Source organism: Centropristis striata, unplaced genomic scaffold (genome assembly GCF_030273125.1).
Source record: "Centropristis striata isolate RG_2023a ecotype Rhode Island unplaced genomic scaffold, C.striata_1.0 Scaffold_29, whole genome shotgun sequence".
Lineage (NCBI taxonomy): Eukaryota > Metazoa > Chordata > Actinopteri > Perciformes > Serranidae > Centropristis > Centropristis striata.
In genome coordinates, this window is record NW_026739045.1 from 23,402 (window position 1) to 48,347 (window position 24,946).

Below are 24,946 nucleotides of genomic sequence, written 5' to 3' on the forward strand. Positions count from 1 at the left end.
TTTTATTGAACAATTAAACTATGAAACAATGTAACATTCTGGGTTCATTTTGTCAACAATGAGGTATTGTTTGAACAAAAAATAAGTAAGAATTGTTCTGTCGTTCATCGTTTTTCATCACTTTATTATTCATTTCACACAGGGGCCACAGCAGGGGCCAAGGGCTTCTTCACAGGGGCAGTGGCCCCTGGAGGCCCCTGTGAAGAACCACCATATACTGTATACCATATACTATATACCATGATACTGTATTGTGATAAATGTGACTGTGTCCCTGTTTAACTCTGTGTCTCTGTGTTCTGGTCGTGTTCAGGAACGGGAGAAAGTGGGAAGAGCACCTTCATCAAGCAGATGAGGATCATCCATGGAGCCGGATACTCAGATGAAGATAAGAGAGGCTTCATCCGCCTCGTCTACCAGAACATCTTCACCTCCATGCAGGCCATGATCCGCGCCACCGAGACCCTCAAGATCCCCTACAAGTTCGAACAGAACCGGGTCAGTCCAGGCTAAGTTCATCTACAGACCTTTAAAAACCACCTCAGTTCAATCAATCAGACTTTATTTGTAGAGCATGTTTCATACAAGAGAGATGCAACACAAAGCGCTTTACATGAAAAAGGAGAAAATAACAATAATAATAATAAAAATATAACGAAACATAGAAACAAGCAAACACCCATTCCACCATTCTATTAAAAACAAAACTGAGGAAGCTCCATCTCAACATGGAGCAGTGAGGAAACACTGGAGGCAGCTTAGAAATTAATTAGATAAAAAATAAAGTAAGATAAGATAAAGATAAAAAGGTTTTTAATAATGTTTTTAATAAATCAGGTAAAGAAAAAAGAAAATATTGTTTCAGACTAGGGCTGCACCTAACGATTATTTTGTTATTGATTCATCTATTGATTATTTTCTCAATTAATTGGATTAATCTATTGATTCACTTAACAAATTTACCACAAATAAGATGTTAAAAACGTCTCATTTATATTTCAATATTTTATTTAATAATCTTCTCTTAAAACGATCAAATATTAAAAACAAAGTATGCACTGCAGGGCATTATTCACGATTAAAATGTGATTAATTGTGCAGTCCTAATCTACGTAGATCAATAACAAGGTCCTTCCAGTCATTCCTTCTGCAATCTCTCCTGATTATATTAAAGTTGAAATAACTGAATTTGCTTTCTTCTCCACTGAACAGTGAAACCTAAACTGCTATGTGGACTATCAGAACCAGACTAGAGACCACAGTCTCCAGGTTTAATATTTGCATAAAGACGTGCTCTTAACACACTAAAATGACTTTTCTAGTCTATTATTTAGTGCCTCAGCGGTTCTTAACTCCAGTCCTCAGAGCTCTGCTGGGCTTTTATTGTGAACTTCTAATTGAGGGCTGGTTTACACCTGGGACACAGGTGAATGTAGTCCACCACTCAGTAGGACAGAAACCCACCAAACTCCTTCACTAGAGGCAGAATCACTGGTCTACATTATGAAACCACAGTACAGTCATATCGCAAACATGTCACGTTCAATAAAAGTTTATATAGTTAGGGCCACGGGGCAATCGCATCGGATCAATGATAGGTATTATGGTTTTGCCAAAAATTCCAGTCTGTCCACCTCTGCTGTCACTGTGCTGGAACAGGTGGCAGTTAATTCTGTTGATTGCTTTGATCTGATTGCCTTTGATCTTTGATGTGATTACAGTTACAGATACACACACACACACACACGCACGTAAGCGCGCACACTCCTCACACATGCATACACACACACACACACAGATACACACACACACAGATACACACACACACAGATACACACACACACACACACACACACACACACAGATACACACACACACAGATACACACACACACAGATACACACACACACACACACACATGCGCGTAAGCACGCACACTCCTCACACATGCATACACACACGCGCGCGGACACACACAGGTAACTTTATGTGATTTTCGCTACACACACACAAATGCGCGGGTAAGCGCGCACACTCCTCCAGATACATGTTTCGCACACACACACACACACACACACACACACATTTTGAGGTTAAAGGGCATAATTTGAAATCTCTGAATAATCTCATCATAGTGTACACACACCGGCAGTAGCCCCCGTGGCCCTTTCAGAATTTCCCCAGAGGAAACGTTCTAGTTAGGGCCTCGGGGCAATCGCCCCAAGCACTGGTCCCATACAGCAATATCTGTAGGGACCAGTGCTCGGGGCGAAGGCTCTTTAGTTAGTAAAGGTTGAGCTGTTTGGTCTAAACTGGCAGTGGAGAAAGTTACCTACAGATATCTCACATATATTAAGCAACATCTTCATAAATCTGGGTGCTTTTTTTGCTCTTTCTATTTGTTTGCTCCCAGTCCGTTCGTCATTAATCTAGATTTCTCTCACCTTTTTTTTCTGTTTCCAGTCCAACGCCATGCTGGTGAAGGAGGTGGACATCGAGAAGATCAACGGCTTCGACTACCCGTACATCGCCGCCATCAAGAGTCTGTGGGCCGACCCCGGCATCCAGGAGGCCTACGACCGCCGCAGGGAGTACCAGCTGTCCGACTCCACCAAATAGTACGTCTCTCTGTCTTCTCTGTGTAGATATTAGCTATAATAATAATAATAATAATAATATATGGTGTCTGTCTGGGGTTAACTATGGTATCTGTTGTGACTGTGACACCATGTGTGAGTGAGTTGTGTAATGTTTGTGTGTATGTTTGTGATGCTGGTTTAGGAACTGAAACAGATTATCAGTGTTATTAACATAACTATTAATTCTTAATACAACGCTGAATTATTCTCCTAAAGCAGGGGACTCAAACTGAAATTACCTGGGGGCTGCTGGAGGCAGTGTCAAAATGACCAGAAAAGACACGAAATTACTTTAAAAAGACAAAATTACAAAAAAAGACACAAAATTACTTTAAAAAGACACAAAATTACAAAAAAAAGACACAATGACAAAAAAGACACAAAATTACTTTAAAAAAATCACAAAATTACTTTAAAAAGACACAAAATTACAAAAAAAGACACAAAATTACAAAAAAAACGAAATTACTTAAAAAAGACAAAATTACAAAAATAGACAAAATTACTGAAAAAACACTAAATTACTTTAAAAAGACACAAAATTACTTTAAAAAGACACAAAATTATTAAAAAAGACATAAAATAAAAAAAGACAAACTTACCAAAAAAGACACAAAATGACAGAAAAAAACGAAATTACTTAAAAAAAGAAACAAAATGACCAAAAATACACAGAATTACCAAAAGACACAAAATGACCAAAAAAAGTAATTAAAGGGACCTTCCACACACAACACAGTAAAGTGCCATTCATATAAAACTCACATTAAACTTTCATATCAAGGTGGGGGCCACAAAATATCATCACGAGGGCCACAATTGGCCCGCGGGCCGCCAGTTTGAGACCTGTATCCTATAGGATCATTTCTGTGCAGCTATTAACATTTTCATAGGAAAACTCTGAATATGCAAATGGGAATATTTTCAAATGCAAAATTAAAACAGTAAATGAGAGTAAATGGTTCCTAATAATAATAATAATATTAATAATAATAATAATAACAAATGATGTCTCAATTCCCAGACTGATGTGTGTGATTCTCTGTGAATGAGTGTGTGTGTGTGTGTGTGTGTGTTGTGTGTATAATTACCTGTTGCACAATTTAATAATCCCACACAACAAATATATAATACACAGGACTAATGATCTCTAATTGGCTTGTAATTGTTGGTTATTTTCCACCATGAGTGTTTATGTACAGTATGAGATTATTGTTATATAATTATTTAGTAGTGTTTATTCTCAATGGGCTAAAAGAGAGTAAAGCCTCTTATTATTCACAATTTAATGTAAATGTTGAGCTTTAAGTTTATTATGTGATGGCAGAAGAGATAACATCAGATTAAAAAATAAATAAAAAAGGTTGCCAAGGTGTATCAAGTCAGACTTTATTTGTAGAGCACTTTTCATACAAAAGAGATGTAACACAAAGTGCTTCACATAAAAAAGGAGAAAGTCATAATAATAATAATAATAATAATAATAACAAATCATAAAAACAAGAAAACACAAACTGAGGAACCTCCATCTCAACTTGGAGCAGTGAGGAAATACTGGAGGCAGCTTAGAAATTAATTAGATAAAATAAATATTAAAAAAGTAAGGTAAGATAAAATAAAATAAAAGTAAATAATAATAATAATAAAAAGTAAAAAAAAAAAAGCTAGATAGAAAGATTAAAACAATAAACACATTATTAAGAAGTAGAGCATGATTTATATTTATATATATATATATATATATATATATATAAATGAAAATAAAAGAGAATATGTTATAACACTAAGGTGCATGAGCAGAAAAATCTCTAAAAATGGTAAAAGCCAAATTAAAAAGAAAAGTCTGTACACATCTGCAGCTTGTTGTTTATAGACAAATGTGTCGGCCTCCTCTTGTTGTTGTTGTTGTTGTTGTGTGTGTGTGTGTGTTTGTCATAATTACATTATAATAATAATATGAGACTAAAAGGTTTAAATGTCCAGAGGCCCCTGACTTGTTTCTAGTGCCCCCTGGTGGCGACTCGCTGCATTACAGCCTGTTAATGCTGCTTCAGTCAGTCAGCCTCATCAGGTGGAATATCTCCAGCAGGGAGGGGCCACTAGTGCTGCAGGGGCCACAATGTTTCATTATCTACTACCACAGGGCCACATATAGGAGCGGCCCCTAACCAGATATGATGAAACTGACATTTTAAATATGTTTACAGTGCAGTAATATACATATTTCATGCTCAAATGCATGTCATTTTGTGTCTTTTTTAAAGTAATTTAGTGTTTTTTCAGTCATTTTGTATCTTTTTTTGGTCATTTTGTGTCTTCTTTTGGTAATTTTGTGTCTTTTTTTTTTTTTAAATGTCTTTTTTAAATAATTTTGTGTCTTTTTTGGGTCATTTTGTGTCTTCTTTTGGTAATTTTGTGTCTTTTTTTTTTTTTAAATGTCTTTTTTAAATAATTTTGTGTCTTTTTTGGGTCATTTTGCATCTTTTATTGGTCATTTTGTGTCTTATTTTATTTTAAATGTATTTTTAAAATAATTTTGTCTTTTTTAATAATTTTGTATCTTTTTTTGGTAATTTTGTGTCTTTTTTAAACTTAACATATTTCATGCTCAAATGCATGTTTAACAGTATAAATAGGAATACAAAAGGTTTGAAGCAAATTTTGTGCATTTTTACACTGCACTTTTAAGATTTCATGTTTTTGGTCATTTTGTGTCTTTTTTGATGATGTCATCACTCTAGCCTCTCCATAGGGTAACATTGGGGGGATTTTTTACCATGTTTTTGTCTTTTTGGTCATTTTCTGTCTTTTTTTGTGTTCATTTTGTGTCTTTTTTTGGTCATTTTGTCTTTTTTGGTCATTTCGTGCCTTTTTTTGATGATGTCATCACTCTCCATTGGGGGGATTTTTTGGTCTTTTTGTGTCTTTTTTGTTAATTTTGTGTCTTTTTTTTTTGGTCATTTTGTCTTTTTTGGTCATTTTGTGTCTTTTTTGATGATGTCATCACTCTAGCCTCTCCATAGGGTAACATTGGGGGGATTTTTTGGCGTGTTTTTGTCTTTTTGGTCATTTTCTGTCTTTTTTTGGTCATTTTCTGTCTTTTTTGGTCATTTTCTGTCTATTTGTTTACAGTGCAGTAACTTAACATATTTCCAACTCAAATGCATGTAGAACAGCATAATTAGGAATACAAAAGGTTTGAAGCAAATAAAAAACTGATTTCTTTTATTTTTCCAGTGAAAGAACAGCAGATAAAACATTAATTACAAGAAGTAATTTTGTGCATTTTTACTCTGCACTTTTAAGATTTCATGCTCAAATGCATGTAGTTGTACTGAGGGCCACTTCAAGTGAGGCTGAGGGCCGTATGTGGCCCCCGGGCCTCCAGTTGCCCACCCCTGCTCTATGCTATGTTAATCTAAATATGTAAGCTGTTTATTTGTTTCTGCATGAGTATGAGTGAGTAAATGATTGAATCTGTGTTGATTCCAGTGTTCTCCACACTGTTCATGTATATCTCCAGTTACCTTAGCGATATAGACCGTGTGACCGCGGAGGGATACGTTCCCACCCAGCAGGATGTGCTGAGGGTCCGTGTTCCCACCACGGGTATTATAGAGTACCCCTTTGACCTGGAGAACGTCATCTTCAGGTACCGCCGAGGCTGCAGGGCTGCACAGGACACAAGCCACTGATGTCTGGCACAGATTATTAAGATTATTAACACATTACATCAACCGGGGCTCGTTTTTTGTCTCTGTGTGAATTATATGGAGGTCGATTTGTGCCAAAATGTTCAAACAACACTTCTTCAAATTCAAACAAAAATATTAATCAAAATATCAAATACAAAATTTAAGCAAAACAAAATAAAGTCAAAGACAAAATTCAAAACTTGCAAACAAACAAAACAACAGTTATTCAAATACTTAAAGACAGATTTATTTTGCAATTACACAAATAATTTGATTGCAAGTTTTGAATTTTGTCTTTATTTTTTTTTTTTGTTTAAATTTTGTATTTTATATTTTCATTAATATTTTTTTATTAGTCTTTTTTTAAATACTTTTTGTCTTTCTGTGTATTTTTTGGTAATTTTGTGTCTTTTTTTAAGTCATTTAGTGTTTTTTCAGTCATTTGTATCTTTTTTTGGTAATTTTGTGTCTTTTTTTAAAAAAAGTGTCTTTTTTTAAAAAAAGTGTCTTTTTTTAAATAATTTTTTGTCTTTTTTTAAAAATAATTTTGTCTTTTTTGGGTATTTTTTGAAAATCTTTTTTTGGCAATTTCAAATCCTATCTCAAGGACCGCACCTTCCGTGTAACTTGGAGGGGTTCTGTTTCAGAACCCTGTCTACTCACCACCGGGGTCCCTCAAGGCTCGGTCCTTGGTCCGCTCCTCTTCTCGATTTACACCAACTCCCTTGGCTCCCTCATCCACTCGCATGGCTTCTCCTATCATAGCTATGCCGACGACACCCAGCTAATCTTCTCATTTCCCCAGTCTGAAACACGTGCAGCAGCACGTATCTCTGCATGTCTGGCCGACATCTCCCAGTGGATGTCCTCGCACCACCTCAAACTCAACCTGGGAAAGACTGAGCTACTTTACCTCCCAGGGAAAGGCTCCCCCACCACTGACTTCCACATCACTGTCCAGGACACAGTGGTTGCCTCCACAGAAACCGCCAAAAACCTTGGCGTAACTCTTGACAACCAACTGTCCCTCTCAACAAACATCACCGCCACCACCAGATCTTGCAGATTCTTGCTGCATAACATCAGGAGAATCCGCCCGTTTCTCACCCAGAAGGCAGCTCAGGTCCTGGTCCAGGCACTGGTCATCTCACGCCTGGACTACTGCAACTCCCTCATGGCAGGTCTGCCTGCCAAAGCCATCCGACCTCTACAACTCATCCAGAATGCAGCTGCTCGATTGGTCTTCAATCTTCCCAAATTTTCACACACAACATCCCTCCTCCGCTCTCTGCACTGGCTACCAGTGGCTGATACGCTTCAAGACTCTAGCTCTGGCGTACTCTGCTGCTAACGGTTCAGGTCCTACTTACATCCAGGACCTTGTCAAACTCTACACCCCTGCCCGTCCTCTCCGCTCTGCATCAGCCAAACAGCTAGCGACTCCCACCTTGCGTGGGTCAACTCGCCTCAAAACCTCTTCCAGACTTTTCTCTGTCTTGGCTCCCAAATGGTGGAACGAGCTCCCCACCGACATCAGGACCTCAGACAGCCTGTACATCTTCCGCCGCAGGCTGAAGACCTATCTCTTCCAACAATACCTCGGTTAAGTCATGGTCACCTAACAGATATATATATATTAAAAAAAAAAAAAAAAAAAAAAATTTCTTCTTCTTTTCTCTTCTTTTCTTCTTTAACATATAGCACTCCTTAGCAATGACAGTTAGCTCTTAAAGTTATGTACTTACTCGATTCCTATGGTCTATGTCTAGTACCTTCAGGTTGAATGCACTTATTGTAAGTCGCTTTGGACAAAAGCGTCTGCTAAATGACATGTAATGTAATGTAATGTAATTTTTTGTCTTTTTAAAAAAATGTCTTTTTTTAAAATCATTTTTTGTCTTTTTTTAAAATCATTTTTTGTCTTTTTTTAATAATTTTTGTGTCTTTTTTAATTTGTGTCTTTTTTGGTAATTCTGTGTATTTTTTTGTCATTTTGTGTCTTTTTTAAGTAATTTAGTGTTTTTTCAGTCATTTTGTATTTTTTTTTGGTAATTTTGTGTCTTTTTAAAAAGAAATTGTCTTTTTTTAAATAGTTTTGTGTCTTTTTTGGGTAATTTTGTATCTTTTTTAAATAATTTTGTCTTTTTTAAATAATTTTGTCTGAACATTTTGGCACAAATCTACCTCCATAGAATTGCACTTGATTAAAAAATGCCCCAAAAATGACTAAATGGGTCACCTGTTTAGTCGCCTGTCAGCACAATTATAAACCTGCAGAAACTCTCATCACTGTGGTGAAACTCATGCTGCTTTACCTGAACAGACCCAGAAACTAAAGATGATGTCATGTTTAGATGAAAGGCCCCTGAGGGCCACAAACTGATCAGACGTCAGTGGTTTGTGTTTCTAAATGTTTCTGGCTCCAGGATCAACCTGAAGGCAGACGAGCTGCACCGTAGCGTGTTGGGGAGCATTAAACACCAGAAGAAGAAGGACTCGTGATGTTTAGTGATGTCAGAGATTCTCCAGGAAGTTCTTAGACAATCAGGGAAACAATCGGGCTCAAACTGGAACACAGAAGAGCTGAAATTTAGATTAAAAAGTCTTCCTGACAAACCTTTTAGCTTCCTGTTCTCTTTGATATCACACCTGTCAGAGCCTTCTTTATTAGATCTGCTGGAGTCACTGCTGCTTCTTCTCTGTCTCCAATATAAACCACAAACTCCACAAACTGTTATCAATAGGCCTGTCATGATAATAACCAGATTCTGTAGGAGAATATAGATATATTGTCCAAAACATAATCACTATTCTAATTGCAGTATCTACATTTTTGGTTGAAATACAGTTACTAAAACTAAAAAATGAACTCCTTGATGTCTGTTTTATCTTGTGACAAAATTTTAGATTTAGATTTTGCTTTATTTCAGAGTAGGGCTGCAACTAACGATTATTTTCATTCTCGATTAATCTGTTGATTATTTAAACGATTAATCGATTAGTTGTTTGGTCAATAAAATGTTTCAATTCCTTTTGCACATTGTTCCATGATAAAGGGGCGTAACTAAAAGCTTTCTTACCTAATTCAGTTTTCAGTAACTACATTTTGGGTCGAAATTGAGTTATAACTAAAAATGAACTCCTTGATGTCTGTTTTATCTTGTCTTATCTTTCAAGATTTCAACTTCAATTTTGCTTTATTTCAGAGAAATAATTGTATAAAAAACACAAAATCCAACTCGAAACCAAGCAGTAATTGCACTTACCACAGTCTGCTTTGGATATATATACTAATTTAAACATGAAAATAATAGAAATTATGAGTTTATTTGAAAGGGCAATTATTGTAAAAAAGTGAGATAAAATGATATTAAGACTAAAATATAACATTACTTAATAATATTAAGTCTAAAATACGCAAATCTTTGAATAGAGTTGTTAAACACTTTTAAATACATTTATAACAAAATCAATTTAAAATGTTTATTCACTGAAAACTAAATATAAAAGCTGAAAGAAGACAACAACATTATAGTTACTGCTCTCTGTTTATCATCACTATTAGAACCTTTTACAGCAAAAGTGTAGTAACTATGTTTTTGGGGTCAAAGATCAAATAAACATCATGATTTTTAAGCATAAAAATGACATCATCAATACATGTAGAAATAAGTGTCATATCACTAACCTACCTATAACACATTTGTCTGGCCAGTTAAAGCGCGTTAAAAAAACTTTAAAGCAGTTTTTCTCAGTTTTACCCTTTGTGTAATTACTGCAGTTAGACTTTGTAGGGCAAAATAAATTACAAGACATATATTTTAACATGTCATTATGATATAATGGCACTAATGATAATATAATGCCATAATAATGCAAATAGACCCTTTAAAAACCTTTAATTTTGTGCATGTAAGACAGAAGCAGAGCGACTGGAAATGACAGAATTCAGCTTAAACTGTGAAACTATTTTTATAGGGTTACTATAAAAACCCTGCTGTTATTACAACATCATGTGTAACGCCTGCAAACATAATAAGTCCCTGCAAACATAATTGTTATGACATTTGTGGTAAATCTCGTGTTACATCTGTAGCAGGAAGCAGCGGCTGCTACGTTTATGGAAAATTTATTACGTTTGTGGGATTATTGCATTAAAAGCTGCAGATTTTTATTATGTTTGTGGGCGTTACACCCTGTAAAAACCTTTTAATATTGTGCATGTAAAACAGCAGCAGTACAACTGGAAATTACAGTATTCAGCTTAAACTGTAAAAAAAACCCACTACGGACAACTTATAGTGGCTGTTTTTACAACATCATGTTTGATAATAAAAAAAAGTTTTGCTGCGCTCAATAAGTGGATATTGTGATTATTGTGATAGGCCTAGTGGTCAATTAGAGAAGTCAACTCAAATCAGTTAGCAGCTTAATCTCCAGAATCAGATGCTGGTTTATGGACGGAGAGTGTTGTTTAAAATTAAAATAGTTTTACCCTTTGCGTAGTTTATTTATAGAGCAGATAAAATCACAAAGTGCTTTACAGAAGATAAAAACAAAGAAATAAGACACATTTAAAACACAGTTGTATGGGCAGTATAGATTACAAGACATGTAATATATTATGTTATTATGATATAATGGCACTAATGATAATATAATGGCATAATAATGCAAATACGCCCTTTAAAATCTTTTAATTTTGTGCATGTATGACAGAAGCAGAGCGACTGGAAATGACAGAATTCGTTAGTGAACATGCAGGAACACATGGTAAATATAGGAAATATAGGCAAAATTTTATCTTTAATTTTAATTTAATTTAATTCTACTAAAACTAATAAAAACTAAACTAAAACTAACTGAATTTGAAACAAAATTGACAACGAAATTAAAACTAAAACTAATGAAAAATCCCAAACTATTATAACCTTGATAATGGCATAATAATGCAAATACGCCCTTTAAAAACCTTTAATTTAGTGCATGTAAAACAGAAGCAGAGTGACTGGAAATGACAGAATTCTGCTTAGCAACTATAAAAAAAAACACTACAGACAACTTATAGTGGCTGTTTTTACAACATCATGTTTGATAAAAAAGTTTATAAGTGGATATTGTAATTATTGTGACAGGCCTAGTGGTCAATTAGAGAAGTCAACTCAAAGTTAAAATTGTTTTACCCTTTGCGTAGTTTATTTTTACGGCACTTTTTACAGATAAAATCACAAAGTGCTTTACAGAAGATAAAAACAAAGAAATAAGATAGAGGAACACAAGACATTTAAAACACAGTTAAAACACAGTTGTATGGGCAGTATAGATTACAAGACATATAATATATTATGTTATTATGTTATAATGGCACTAATGATAATATAAGGGCATAATAATGCAAATACGCCCTTTAAAAACCTTTAATTTTGTGCATGTAAGACGGAAGCAGAGCGACTGGAAATAACAGAATTCTGCTTAGCAACTATAAAAAAAAACATTAAAAAGCACTACGGCCAACTTACAATGGCTGTTTTTACAACATCGTGTTTGATAAAAAGTTTATAAGTTATATTGTGATTATTGTGACAGGCCTAGTGGTCAATTAGAGAAGTAAACTCAAAGTTTAGCAGCTTAATCTCCAGAATCAGATGCTGGTTTATGGACGGAGAGTGTTGTTTAAAATAGTTTTACCCTTTGCGTGGTTTATTTATAGAGCACTTTTTACAGATAAAATCACAAAGTGCTTTACAGAAGAGAAAAAGAAAGAAATAAGATAGAGGACAGTTAAAACACAGTTGTATGGGCAGTATAGATTACAAGACATATAATATATTATGTTATTATGTTATAATGGCACTAATGATAATATAAGGGCATAATAATGCAAATACGCCCTTTAAAAACCTTTAATTTAGTGCATGTAAGACAGAAGCAGAGTGACTGAAAATGACAGAATTCTGCTTAGCAACTGTAAAAAAAAAACATTAAAAAGCACTACAGACAACTTATAATGGCTGTTTTTACAACATCATGTGTAACGCCTGCAAACGTAATTGTTATGACATTTGTGTTACGTTTGTAGCAGGCAGCAGCAGCTATTATGTTTGTGGAAAATGTATTACGCTTGTGGGATTATTGCATTAAAAGCTGCAGATTTTTATTACGTTTGCGGACGTTACACCCTGTAAAAACCTTTAATTTTGTAGCAGTACAACTGGAAATGACAGAATTCAGCTTAGCAACTATAAAAAAACACTACAGACAACTTACAACGGCAAGGAAAACCCTGCGTGTTTGATAAAAAGTTTATAAGTTATATTGTGATTATTGTGACAGGCCTAGTGATCAATCAGAGACATAAACTCAAAGTTTAGCAGCTAAATCTCCAGAATGAATCAGATAAACGTTGTTTGTGGACAGATCGGAGCAGCAGCAGTGACTCTGACTAACACTCTTTCTCTCTCTGATGTCTCTTTTCTCTGAAGCTTCCTCAACAGGACTGGTCCACTTCCTGGAATGGCGGGGGGGGGCAGCAGAGGGGGGGTTGCTGTAACAGCCTGTCACGCTTTATATAACTGTTTTTCTGTCTTTTTTTCCTCTCTCTCTCTCTCTCTTTCCCTCGACTGGCCTGTCTGTAGTTATCTTTCCGATCTGGATCGTATTGCAGATTCCGGCTATCTTCCCACTCAGCAGGATGTGCTCAGGGTTCGCATCCCCACCACAGGAATCATAGAGTACCCCTTCGACCTGTCAAGCATCATTTTCAGGTAGAACGAGGCCCGTTTGGCTCCGTACTCCTTCATCCTCATACGTCATCTGATGTCTTTTTTTATCCCAAAACGCCACAAAAACCATGTTGTTTTTTCGTCCTCCCATTTAACGGAAATAACTTTTAATTCATGCTTTTAACTCAAGTGCCTGCATCCTATTTTTACTCCTCTTTTAACCACAGGGCTGCACAATTAATCAAATTTTTTGGCCGCCACGATTAAATTAAACTACGTCTCTCCTGCATATCTAATCAACACTTTCTACACCAGTAGTCCTCCAACCACCAGGGGGCGGGGCAGTTTTTTCTCCCCTGAAAAAAAACCTGGTTTCTGATTGGATAGAACGCTAAGCAGGATGTGATGTAGTACTCAACACCATAGATATCTATGAGAAAGGGTAGATGGCTCGAGGCGGAGTCACCAGCGTCCCTATACGGCGGCCATCTTGCCACAGGCAGCCCCGCCCACTCATAACATCAGTTTACGGTGCACGTAGCATTTAAATAGCCACAGATTGATTCATTTTAAACCGATTTTCAAACGGTTTGGTTTGTTATAAACCTCAGAGTTATGGTTATGTTCCTGCATACTCAAGAATAATTTTAACCATGGACTTTCATAAATAAACATTAAGCAGATAGGCAGAGCAATAGCTATAGGTCTTTTTTTGGTGGGTATTTTTTTGTCTTTTTTGACACAAAAAAAGAAACAAATGACGTAAAATGACCAAAAAAGACATAAAAAGACAAAAAAACACAAAAAAAGGAGAAGAGTTGAACAAGTTGAAGCGGCACAGTCCTCCTGCAGCAGTCTCTCCCAGCTGCAGAGCCAGAGGGGATGTTAACCCCTTAGCGTCCAGTCTGCAAATTGCTAACAGGCTAACAGTTAGCTCTGTAGCAGTACAGTGTGTATGTGCTAACAGGCTAACAGTTAGCTCCGTAGCAGTACAGTGTGTATGTGCTAACAGGCTAACAGTTAGCTCTGTAGCAGTACAGTGTGTATGTGCTAACAGGCTAACAGTTAGCTCTGTAGCAGTACAGTGTGTATGTGCTAACAGGCTAACAGTTAGCTCTGTAGCAGTACAGTGTGTATGTGCTAACAGGCTAACAGTTAGCTCTGTATCAGTACAGTGTGTATGTGCTAACAGGCTAACAGTTAGCTCTGTAGCAGTACAGCGTGTATGTGCTAACAGGCTAACAGTTAGCTCTGTAGCAGTACAGTGTGTATGTGCTAACAGGCTAACAGTTAGCTCTGTAGCAGTACAGTGTGTATGTGCTAACAGGCTAACAGTCAGCTCTGTAGCAGTACAGTGTGTAGGTGCTAACAGGCTAACAGTTAGCTCTGGAGCAGTACAGTGTGTATGTGCTGCTGCTGCAGGAGGTGTTAGCTTAGCGATCTCTGTTTGTTTACAACAAGCACCAGACACTAAAAACTGTTGCTATTGTTTGTTTAAAAGTAGTGCAATAAAAATACAGACATTTTTTTCCCTAACATGATAAATAATCGTGATTAATAATGGTGATTATAATATTTGGCCCTAATGGTGCAGCCCTACTCTAACCCTTCCCTCTAATCCTAGAAATTAAAATCATTATTTTACAGTCTCTTCATCCTCGTCCTACACTTTCTTTTACCTCGTGCCACCAACAGAACATAACACGAGCCCCCCGATGAACACAAAGTCCTACATTCTGGTGCCCGGTCTCTGTAAATGGGTCACCTCCTCTCTTCCTCCTCCTCCTCCTCCTCTCCTCCTTTCCTCTCCGGCTGGCAGAAGAAACGAGGTCGTCCTCTCCGCGGTGGAGGAATGTTATTTTGGGCAGCAGGTCCTGCAGGGCCTATATTGGCCCTGGGTCTCTGTGGACCACAGTGGACTGGGCCACCACCAGGGGGCAGCGTTGCATCGTCTGTTATATTAGATTTCTGCAGGTTTTTCAGAGAGCAGCTGGTTCTGGAGGCTTCACCTGAGCACCCAGAGGTGAAACACAGTACAGGAAGTTATGCATTAAAGCCCCACTGATGCCGTTTATATCATATAACGGCATTACATCAAAGGTTCTTGACCGGAAAGATTTTTTACTGAATCGTTTGTCACAAATGAAGACTTTTAATGAAACTGGGACCTAAAACTCCCTGACGAGTGACGTGTGACCTCATCAAGGAGAAGATGAAACCTTCTGAGGATTCAAACATCCATCAGTCACGATTTCAGACAGGATCGCTCTCCATGAATGGTGCTGGAGACATTGCAACACTTAAATATCACTAGAACATATTCTAGAGATCTCCACGGGTCGTTAAAGTTGTAATAAGAACAGAAAACAAAGTCTTTACCATCACTTTACGTTTGTTTTCTGCATGGGAAGCTCAAAAACCATTTATATATATATATATATATATATATATATATATATATATGCCAGACTTGAAGGTAAAAAAAAAAAAGAAAAACTATGTAAAGATGGTTACGGAGGAGGGAAAAAGTACAGTCAGCCTCAACTCTGACCTCACGTTACCGCGGTAACCAAAAGAAACAAAATTAATTTAAAGAGACAGTACTCAGAAGGCGATCATTACAATATGTCAACTTGTTTTAACCCAAAAATCCTACCCCTAAATGTCAAAGATCTGTGATGTGACATAAATATTACATTGGATCTTCATGGTATTTATGTTTATAATATTTCTTATTTTAAAATAAAAAAAATACTAGACACATTTTCTGCTTACAGACACAAATTTGTGAAACGTTTATCAAAATTGTGACATTAATAGTGCTGTTTAACAACAAATTATTTTTCTGATTTGTTTTTAATTGACATGAGAATAAATCAATAATAAATCAATAAAAATATATAAATTTGCCTTTTTTGTTTGCATCTCCATAACATAAATCAAAATTGTGACTTTAAATTGTTCAGGAAATATGGTAAGAACAAGTTAAATGCAATAAAGGACAAACTATTAACAGATTAGAATTGTTAAATGGGTTTAAACTAAAAAAAAAAAAATCTTTTTGAGATTAGCTACTTTTTCACATTTCTGTTTCCAGTCACAGCCACATTTTGGAGAAGTCTTGCTGAGGAATTTAATGAGACAAAACAAAATTTGGCAACGAAATTAAAACTAAAACTAATGAAAAATCCCAAACTATTATAATTTCTGCAACCTAACCTGAGCTGCTAAAAGGAGAAAAGAAACAGGATAAGCCACTTTAAATGGCTTCAGTGTTTACCAGCCTGTTCCCAGGTGCAGAAGTTTTCGTGCCAATTATTTTGCTTAGTCAGCTGTATTAGTTTGTCTCTATATATATGTAAACTCTTTTTAAGTTAATTATGGTATTTTTTATTTATAAAATAAATTATTATTATTAAGGAAAGGAACAAAATCTGGAGCCAACCTAGTTTAAAACCTCTAAAGGAATTTAAAGACACTTATTTTATTTCTATTTGGATGGTGATGATGTAATGCGAACCAGTGTATCATTCGTTCTTTCCATTTTCAATTGGCAATCAAATATCAAATAATGAAAAATTGACTGGTTATTTTGTTAGTTTTTTTTATTATATGCCCTTTTTTCCATTTCGTATTTTTGATCTGAGATTGAAATATGAATTTTTCGTTTTTTGTGTTATAATAGAAAACCAATAACAAAATAACCAGTGAATTTTTCATTATTTGATTTTTGATTGCCAATTGAAAATGGAAAGAACGAATGATACACAACAAAGTTTTGGAGGGTTAGGAGGTGGAGTGTAAACAGTTTTCCTTTTTGTTGTTCAGACCAACAATAAAACCGATTTTTAACTACAAATCAGAAGATAAATAAAATATAAAACTTGTGAGTGACACTATAAAATATCTACACAACAAATATGAACTGTAGAATCAAATAAAACAGAATAAAAGTATTGTTTTTAATCGTATCGTTTATCACAGAGATGTGCAACCCTATTGGTCAGCTGTATTAGTTTGTCTCCTAGTAAGTAATAAAGTAATAGTAAATATATAAATCATACTTGTTGTGATGCAGTTTCTTCAGCTTGTAGCGTCTCACTTGGATACGAGTCGTCCTTCCTGTGAACAGACTCGTCATCACAGGTTTCCCTGTTTCTGTCCGTCCTCTTCATCTTTTTGTCTCCGTCGTCTCATTTTTTGTCCTTCATTTCCCCGTTTGTCTTCTCCGAGTGCATTTCAGAGCTTCACAAACTGTTTGTGTGGTGTTTTATCACAGACACACAACCAGGGCAGGTAGAGAAAGCTGCTGGTAGAGAGATTTAACATGTTAATGTGTTCTTTACTTTCACCGTAGAGCAGAAACACAAACACATGAACGCCACTCACTTTAAGAAACTGAATAGTTCTTTCAAGAATATGCATTTCTAGAAAATCTGTTGTTTTATTTATTTCCAAGGCTTTCATATTTGCTACAAAACCCAAATTCGAGCCACATGTAACTGTTCTGAGGGGTTGTTCTGCAGATTTCTACGGATATTTTCCCCATTTTAGGAGAAACACTGAGATGCTTTGTGAATATGTTTTATCTGAACCAGAATCTAGTTTTAACTTTCAAGGAAAATTCTTAGAAAATGTCATAAGTCGAAGAAAATTCTTTGAATTTTGTCACATCATTTTTACTAAGAAGCTTTGGGTATATTATATAAAGTCATGGGAATAAAAGATTAAACCACCATTTTTTCCTTTAATTTCTTGTTTATTTTAATGTCTGGTTCAACTAAAGGTTCATTTGTTTGGACAAATATAATGATAACATCAAAAATAGCTGATAAGAGTTTAATTTAAGAGATGATATCTAGACATTTAACATTTTTATTCATAATGATTATGGTTATTATCAATAAAACCATGTTAAATGTCTAGATATCAGCTCTTAAAGCCTTTAAAAGTTGTTAATTATTTTTTCTACATGTCCTAAAACCACTCTGAGGTCATGGGGTCCTTATATAGTCTACCAGGGGACTAACGAGGGTTAAATGATGGCTTAAACTGTGTTCAAATGATCTCTTAAGGTTTTCATAATTACACCATGAATAACACAGACTAGATTTTATTATAAGGCCTTATTATTTCCTTGTCCAGAGCATTTTTTTTCCTCTTTTTGGAGCTGCGTCTGCTCAGACGTCATGGACTTTAGACTTTAAACAGTGAAAGAAACAGTTTCCTGAACTGAGTGGTGTTGGTTCTGAACCGATCCTGGACCGTCTGAACGGGAAGCTTTCCTCTCATGCATGACTCACCTACTGACACAAGCACATTCACACTTTGTCTGTTTAGTTGGTTTTGTTGCCAAATATAGAAATCTGATCTGCACCATTTAAAACACATGAGAAGAACTTGTGAATCTGATTAATTCCTCTTCTTAAGGTTTTGAATCCATCAGGTGTTGTTTTTTGCCTAAAATGAAGTTAATAGGACATCAAAATAGTCTTTACTTCTTTTTTAATAGTAAAAATCTGCGTTACTCTGTCCCAGAGTGAGAGACTATATATCTTTATTTGGGTCATGTTCTGAAAATGTTTAACCCTTTGATGCACAACATGCTCTAAAGTGACCCGATATGTATGAGTTTTTATGTTCTATATTCTTTACAATAAATTAATTTCATCATTCAGTATTCCAGGTTTTCCTCAAATAACTTGTTTTTGATCATCATACATCCTAATTTTTTGTTTTCATTTCTTACTTTTTGAATAAAATCCCTTTTTGTGTCACAACTCAATTTTTTAGCTAAGTAGCTTGCTAAGCTAACTACTTAGCTAACTTCTTGGCTAAGTATTTAGCTAAGTAGCTTGCTAAGCTAACCACTTAGCTAACTTCTTGGCTAAGTATTTAGCTAAGCAGCGTGCTAAGCTAAATACTTCGCTAAACCCCCTTTTTTTATCACTACTCTTCTAATGCAGAAGGTGATTTCTGACCCATGTTGGTCATTAGAAGGTGTTTATATGTTGTCACCAATTTAAAACCTGACAAAGAAGACACAAATATTAACTATCCTAGTTTGTTAAATTGGTGTTTTTCCAATGTAAATTATTATTTGGTGGCTCTAATAAGTCTCAAATGTTAAAATATGTGATTTTCCAAAGTAATCTGGTGGTTCTAACAACTCTTTTAAAGTTAAACCTTCAAAATAAGACAAACATAGTTACACATATACTCAAACTGTTAATTTAGTGAATCACTTTTTGTATCACTACTCTTCTAATGCACAACATAGGTCAAAAATGACCCATATCCATTTTTTGTCGAAGTAGCTTGTTAAGCTAACTACTTGGCTAACTTCTTGGCTAAGTATTTAGCTGAGTAGCTTGCTAAGCTAAATACTTAGCTAAACCCCCTTTTTTATCACTACTCTTCTAATGCACAAGGTCATTTTTGACCCATGTGTGTAAACTTGATGTAATAATACAAAAACTATTTTTCTTCATAAAGTATGAAAGGCAAAATGTATAAAATGATCTGTTTGAATAAAAAAAAGATATTCAAACAAACAGCCAGCATGAAATAACATGGGGGATGAATGCAGGTTATTTTTGACCCATGTTATGTATTAAAAGGTGTTTATATGTTGTGCATCAAAGGATTAAAAAAGAGATAAAAACAAACCAGTTCCTCTGTTATATGCAGGTTTTTGTACAAAGTAGCAGGTCTTAATTTAATATTCAGTATTTGTAACTTAATTATCTTGATGGATTCAAACCTCCTTTAGAGGAAAAAAACAAAAACAAAGTGCATTTTAATACAGTAAATCATTGAACTAGGTCACCAAGAGATGTACACTAATTTATATTTTCTCTTCTTGATTCTTCACCTGTTCTCCTCCTCCTCCTCGTCTTCATCCTGCCGTCAGGATGGTGGATGTGGGAGGTCAGAGGTCAGAGAGGAGGAAGTGGATCCACTGCTTCGAGAACGTCACCTCCATCATGTTTCTGGTGGCGCTGAGCGAGTACGACCAGGTCCTGGTGGAGTCCGACAACGAGGTCAGAGGACGCACCAACACAGGAATCATTAAAACATATATATGATGTTGTAGCTTCACACACTGTAAAAAAGGTGTTTAAAAACCAGATAAAAACACTAAAGCATGTTGAACACTTAAAATAAGAAACTAACTCTGAAAACAAGATAAATTATTTTCATCGTTGTGTCTTTTTAGTGGTAATTTTTACATCTATTTTTGGTAATTTTGTGTCTTTTTTTGGTAATTTCACGTCTTTTTTGTTCATTTTGTGTCTTTAATGGTCATTTTATGGGTTTTTTTTGGGTAATTTTGTGTCTTTTTTGGTCAATTTGTGTCATTTTTACAAATATTTTTGGTCAGTTTGTGTCTTTTTTGGTCATTTCACGTCTTTTTTGGTCAGTTTGTGTCTTTTTAATGGTCATTATGTGTCTTTTTTGGTAATTTCATGTCTTTTAAATGGTAATTTTTACATCTTTTTTTGGTAATTTTGTGTCTTTTTTGGTCAATTTGTGTCTTTGTTTGGTCAACTTGTGTATTTTTTGGTCATTTCACATCTTTTTTGGTCATTCTGTGTCTTTAATAGTCATTATGTCTTTTTTTGGTCAGTTTGTGTCTTTTTAGTGGTCATTTTTACATGTATTTTTGGTAATTTTGTGTCTTTTTTTGGTCACTTCACGTCTTATTTTGTTCATTTTGTGTCTTTAATGGTCATTTTATGTTTTTTGGGGGGTAATTTTGTGTCTTTTTTGGTCAATTTGTGTCATTTTTACATATATTTTTGGTAAATTTGTGTCTTTTTTGATCATTTTGTGTCTTTTTTTGGTCAATTTGTGGGTTTTTTTGGTCAATTTGTGTCTTTTCTAGTCATTTCTACATCTCCAGTCATAGAAACATTCTTGATAATAACCGAAATCATTATGAATAAAACCATGTTAAATGTCTAGATATCAGCTCTTAAATTAAACTCTTATCAGATATTTTTGTTGTTTGAAGTTCTACATGATTTAGTGTTTTATCTGGTTTTTAGACTAAACACCTTTTTTGCCGTTCACCCATATAATCAGTAAGTTTGCCCAACATGACTCTTTTATCTTTTTGTCCAGAACCGTATGGAGGAGAGTAAAGCTCTGTTCAGGACGATCATCACCTACCCCTGGTTCCAGAACTCCTCCGTCATCCTCTTCCTCAACAAGAAGGACCTGCTAGAGGAGAAGATCTCCTACTCACACTTGGTCGACTATTTCCCAGAGTTTGATGGTAAGAAATAGAAATAATAATCTCAAATATGAACAAAGGAAAATCTGCATATATAGGGATGTAACAACAGTCCTATGGGCTGAAATATGTGGCACCAGAAACTGAATTTGAATTATTTATATTTCAATTTGAATCATTGTATTGAAAAACTGAATCTGAATTGTAATTTGAAATTTAATTTATTATTTTGGAACTGAACATTCAGTTCTCACAATTCAAATTCAGTTCGCAAAATGCAATTTCAATTTTCTGCGACGATCATCCGGGTAGTTGAGGCCAGAGCAATCGAGCGCAGAAAACGGAGGTGCTGATTGGCCGAAGTGACACTCTGTGTATCTGTGCTCGATTGCTCTGCCTAAAAAACTACCCGGATGTTCATCACAGAAAATTGAAAATGCATTTTGCGAACTGAATTTGAATTGTGAGAACTGAATGTTCAGCTCCAAACTAATTCTAATGCAATTTTAAATTACTTTTTCAATGCAAGATTCAAATTGAACAATACAAATTCAAATCATGTGATTCAAATTCAGTTTTTTGATGCAATTATTCAAGTTAAGCAACAAATTCAAATATAAATAATTCAAATTCAGTTTCTGGTGGCACATATTTCAGCCCGTACAGTCCAAGCTACATTTAAATCACATATGCATGTGGAAATACTGCAAGGCAGGCAGTCACCAGTATCCAAATAATAACACTAATAGTTCAGGGAACCAAACGGCAGTAAAATGCGAGCTATCATTAGCTTAGCACAGAGTACAATGGCGCTAGCTATAGGCTAAACAAGGTTCATGCTGCTGGCAGCCACACGCATAACAGCTTCATTTCTTCTGTATATAAACAGCGCAAATCGTGCAACATCATCATCGGCGATTTTATACATATATATATATATATATATATATGTAAAACCAAAACACACACTGCAAACATGTCCAGGTAAGAACTTTATCAACGTGCACAGAGCGTGGATATCAGTAGAAAGAAAGGGAAAACATACAATGAGTGTATTGTGACCTTATTGAATCTGGCACCAAACAAATACCCCATTACTAAAAAGCTACAACTAATAAAAACTAACACTAAAACTAAGCATTTTCCCAAAAATAAAAACTAATTAAAACTAGCAAACTCACTCTAAAAAAATCATTAAAACTAAGTGAATTTGAAAACAAAAAATCACAACGAAAGTAAAACTAAAACTAATGGAAAAAACAAAACTATTATAACCTTGCTGCACACTCAATAACTTTAACACTATAATAAAAGTTTCTCTGTGTGTGTGTGTGTGTGTGTGTGTGTGTGTGTCTCAGGTCCCCAGAGGGATGCACAGGCAGCGCGGGAGTTCATCCTGAAGATGTTTGTGGACTTAAACCCCGACAGCGACAAGATCATCTACTCTCACTTCACTTGTGCCACGGACACTGAGAACATCCGCTTTGTGTTTGCAGCTGTCAAAGACACCATCCTACAGCTCAACCTCAAGGAGTACAATCTGGTGTAGAGGGGCCACGCTGCACCAACGCACACCTCCTCCTCCTCCTCCTCCTCCTCCTCCCCCCCGTCGGCCCTCCCAACCCCCCCTACGGCCCCCCATTGCACAAATGTACACCTCACCTCTTCGTTTGGACGTTTGTGTGCGCTCAAGTTCACATGCAGCACATAGACACACATGCACATGCACACACACACCGACAGGACCCTTCCTTTTTATTTTCCCGCCACAAATCAAACCCTCCTGCACCACGTCGCCCCTTCCTCTTTCACCGAAGCTCGCCCTCTTCCTCGTCGCTTGGCAGCTTGTCGTGTCAGAGTCCCCGCTGCGCCCCGAGCTGCTCCACGCCTCACAAAACCTTCCTCACGTAGGACTGTACAGTGACTGAAGGGGACTTTGCTGTTTTTCTGTGTGTGTGTGTGTGTGTGTGTGGTACGTGTGTGTGTGTGTGTGTTCGGGGCAGCATTGACTAGCGAGGAGCTGTGTTTTGGTGAATAGCGGCATCAAAAAAAACCCTCCTGGCCCTCCAGAGTCTCCCCTCAGCGGTGAGAGATCAGATCCTCGTCGTGTCCTTTTCTGAGCTCCGGTCGCTGTTTGAAGGAAGCTGATTTTATCTCCTGAAGCCTGAAACCGGCGACCAATTCTTCGGGGACTAGAGCGACTTGTGAGGACACGAAACACCGGGACACCGGGACACGAGGACACGCAGCCGAGGATTCTGTCTCCATCTCGCTACAACTATGAATGTACCCACCAGTGTGAGCATCGCAATCGCAAAAAAAAAAACAACAACCCTAGAAATATTATATTATGAAGTAAAAAAAAAAATGCATTATGTTAAAACACACTTAAGACAAAAAGCACGAGAGGGCAGCAAAAAACCCCATAGCTAATCAAAAATCTGTTCATTGCTAAAGGTTTTTTAAATGTTTTTAATGATAGATGATGAATTTGTTGCTACGTCTAACTTCTATTTAACGAATAACGGCTAAACGGAGCGGTGAGAAGAAGTGGTGAGAAAATCTACAAAAACTCTAACGAAACAAGAGAAGCAACCACAAATTTACTTGACATAAGTATCCTTTAAAGGTTTCTGTGATTTGTTTTTTTAATGTTTAAGTTAATCACATGGCTTCCCTCCTCCAGATGTTTTCTGTTTGGACTCACAAGGACGATCTAACATGTGATCTTCACACATCTGGCTCCACTGATTCACCCTCACACACCTTTTATTATTTTTATTATTATTATTAAAACACTAGTAGCAGGTGAGAGGATCCTGCTTTGACTCACAGCTGCTCTGATTGGTGGAAGAAGCAGATGTGGAGGGGAGCGTGATGTCATCAGTGTTTATCTGCAGCTTCGGGCTGCAAGTAGCTTATTTAACAAAATAAAAGCTGTAAATTAAACACGCCCAACGACGTCACATCTGCACACTGCAAAAAAAAAGGTCTAAAAAACTAGATAAAAACAGTAAATCTGAGGGAAATGATCTTGCTGCATGGACAGATAATTTACCTTGACAAGATTTATTAAATTAAGATTATTAAATCTAGAAATAAGCATGTTGAACACTTAAAATAAGAAATTAACTCTTAAAACCAGATAAATTGTCTAACACTTCTAAATCTAAAGTTTTTTAAATCTTAATAAGAAACAAATAATTGTCAGGTCACTTTGCTCGGGCCAGTTCATCACTGCTTTTGCAGCTTTAGTTTATCTTTATCTACCAAAATAAAAGCTCTGAGGTCATATGAAAAGACTTAAAACTTTCACAGCAGGAAGTCAGAAACTTTGTTTTTTTTAAATATATTTTTCTGTTTTCTTTAAAAAAAAATATTTGAGTCGATGAAAAAGAAAGAAAACAAATTTGCACAACGAGTTTATTAAAGGAAATTAAACCCTGATTACTTTTGAATGAGTCTACAGTCTATTTTTTTTATTTTTTATTAAGGAAAATCCTGCATACTATACCTTTTTAAAATGTGTATACTTCACTGCTTATTGTAATCATTTGGTTTTTAGTTTAGGAGGTGATTCAGAAGTAAATGAATGTAATTGAATGAGAGAACACTACTTTTTGTTGATGACACTAGTCCACATTTACTACA

At 35.8% G+C, this 24,946-nt stretch overlaps 1 protein-coding gene across 1 annotated transcript; it reads left to right on the forward strand.

Annotated features, from left to right (window-relative positions):
* Positions 1-285: 285 nt before the first annotated feature.
* LOC131968010 (guanine nucleotide-binding protein G(q) subunit alpha-like) lies at positions 286-24,314 on the forward strand (the record flags this gene model as incomplete). Its single annotated transcript, XM_059328754.1, has 6 exons — positions 286-498; positions 2,464-2,618; positions 12,970-13,098; positions 19,970-20,099; positions 21,184-21,337; positions 22,654-24,314. Coding segments are annotated over 6 exons (972 nt in total), but the record flags the coding sequence as incomplete, so codon positions are not given.
* Between the last annotated feature and the right edge of the window lie 632 nt (positions 24,315-24,946).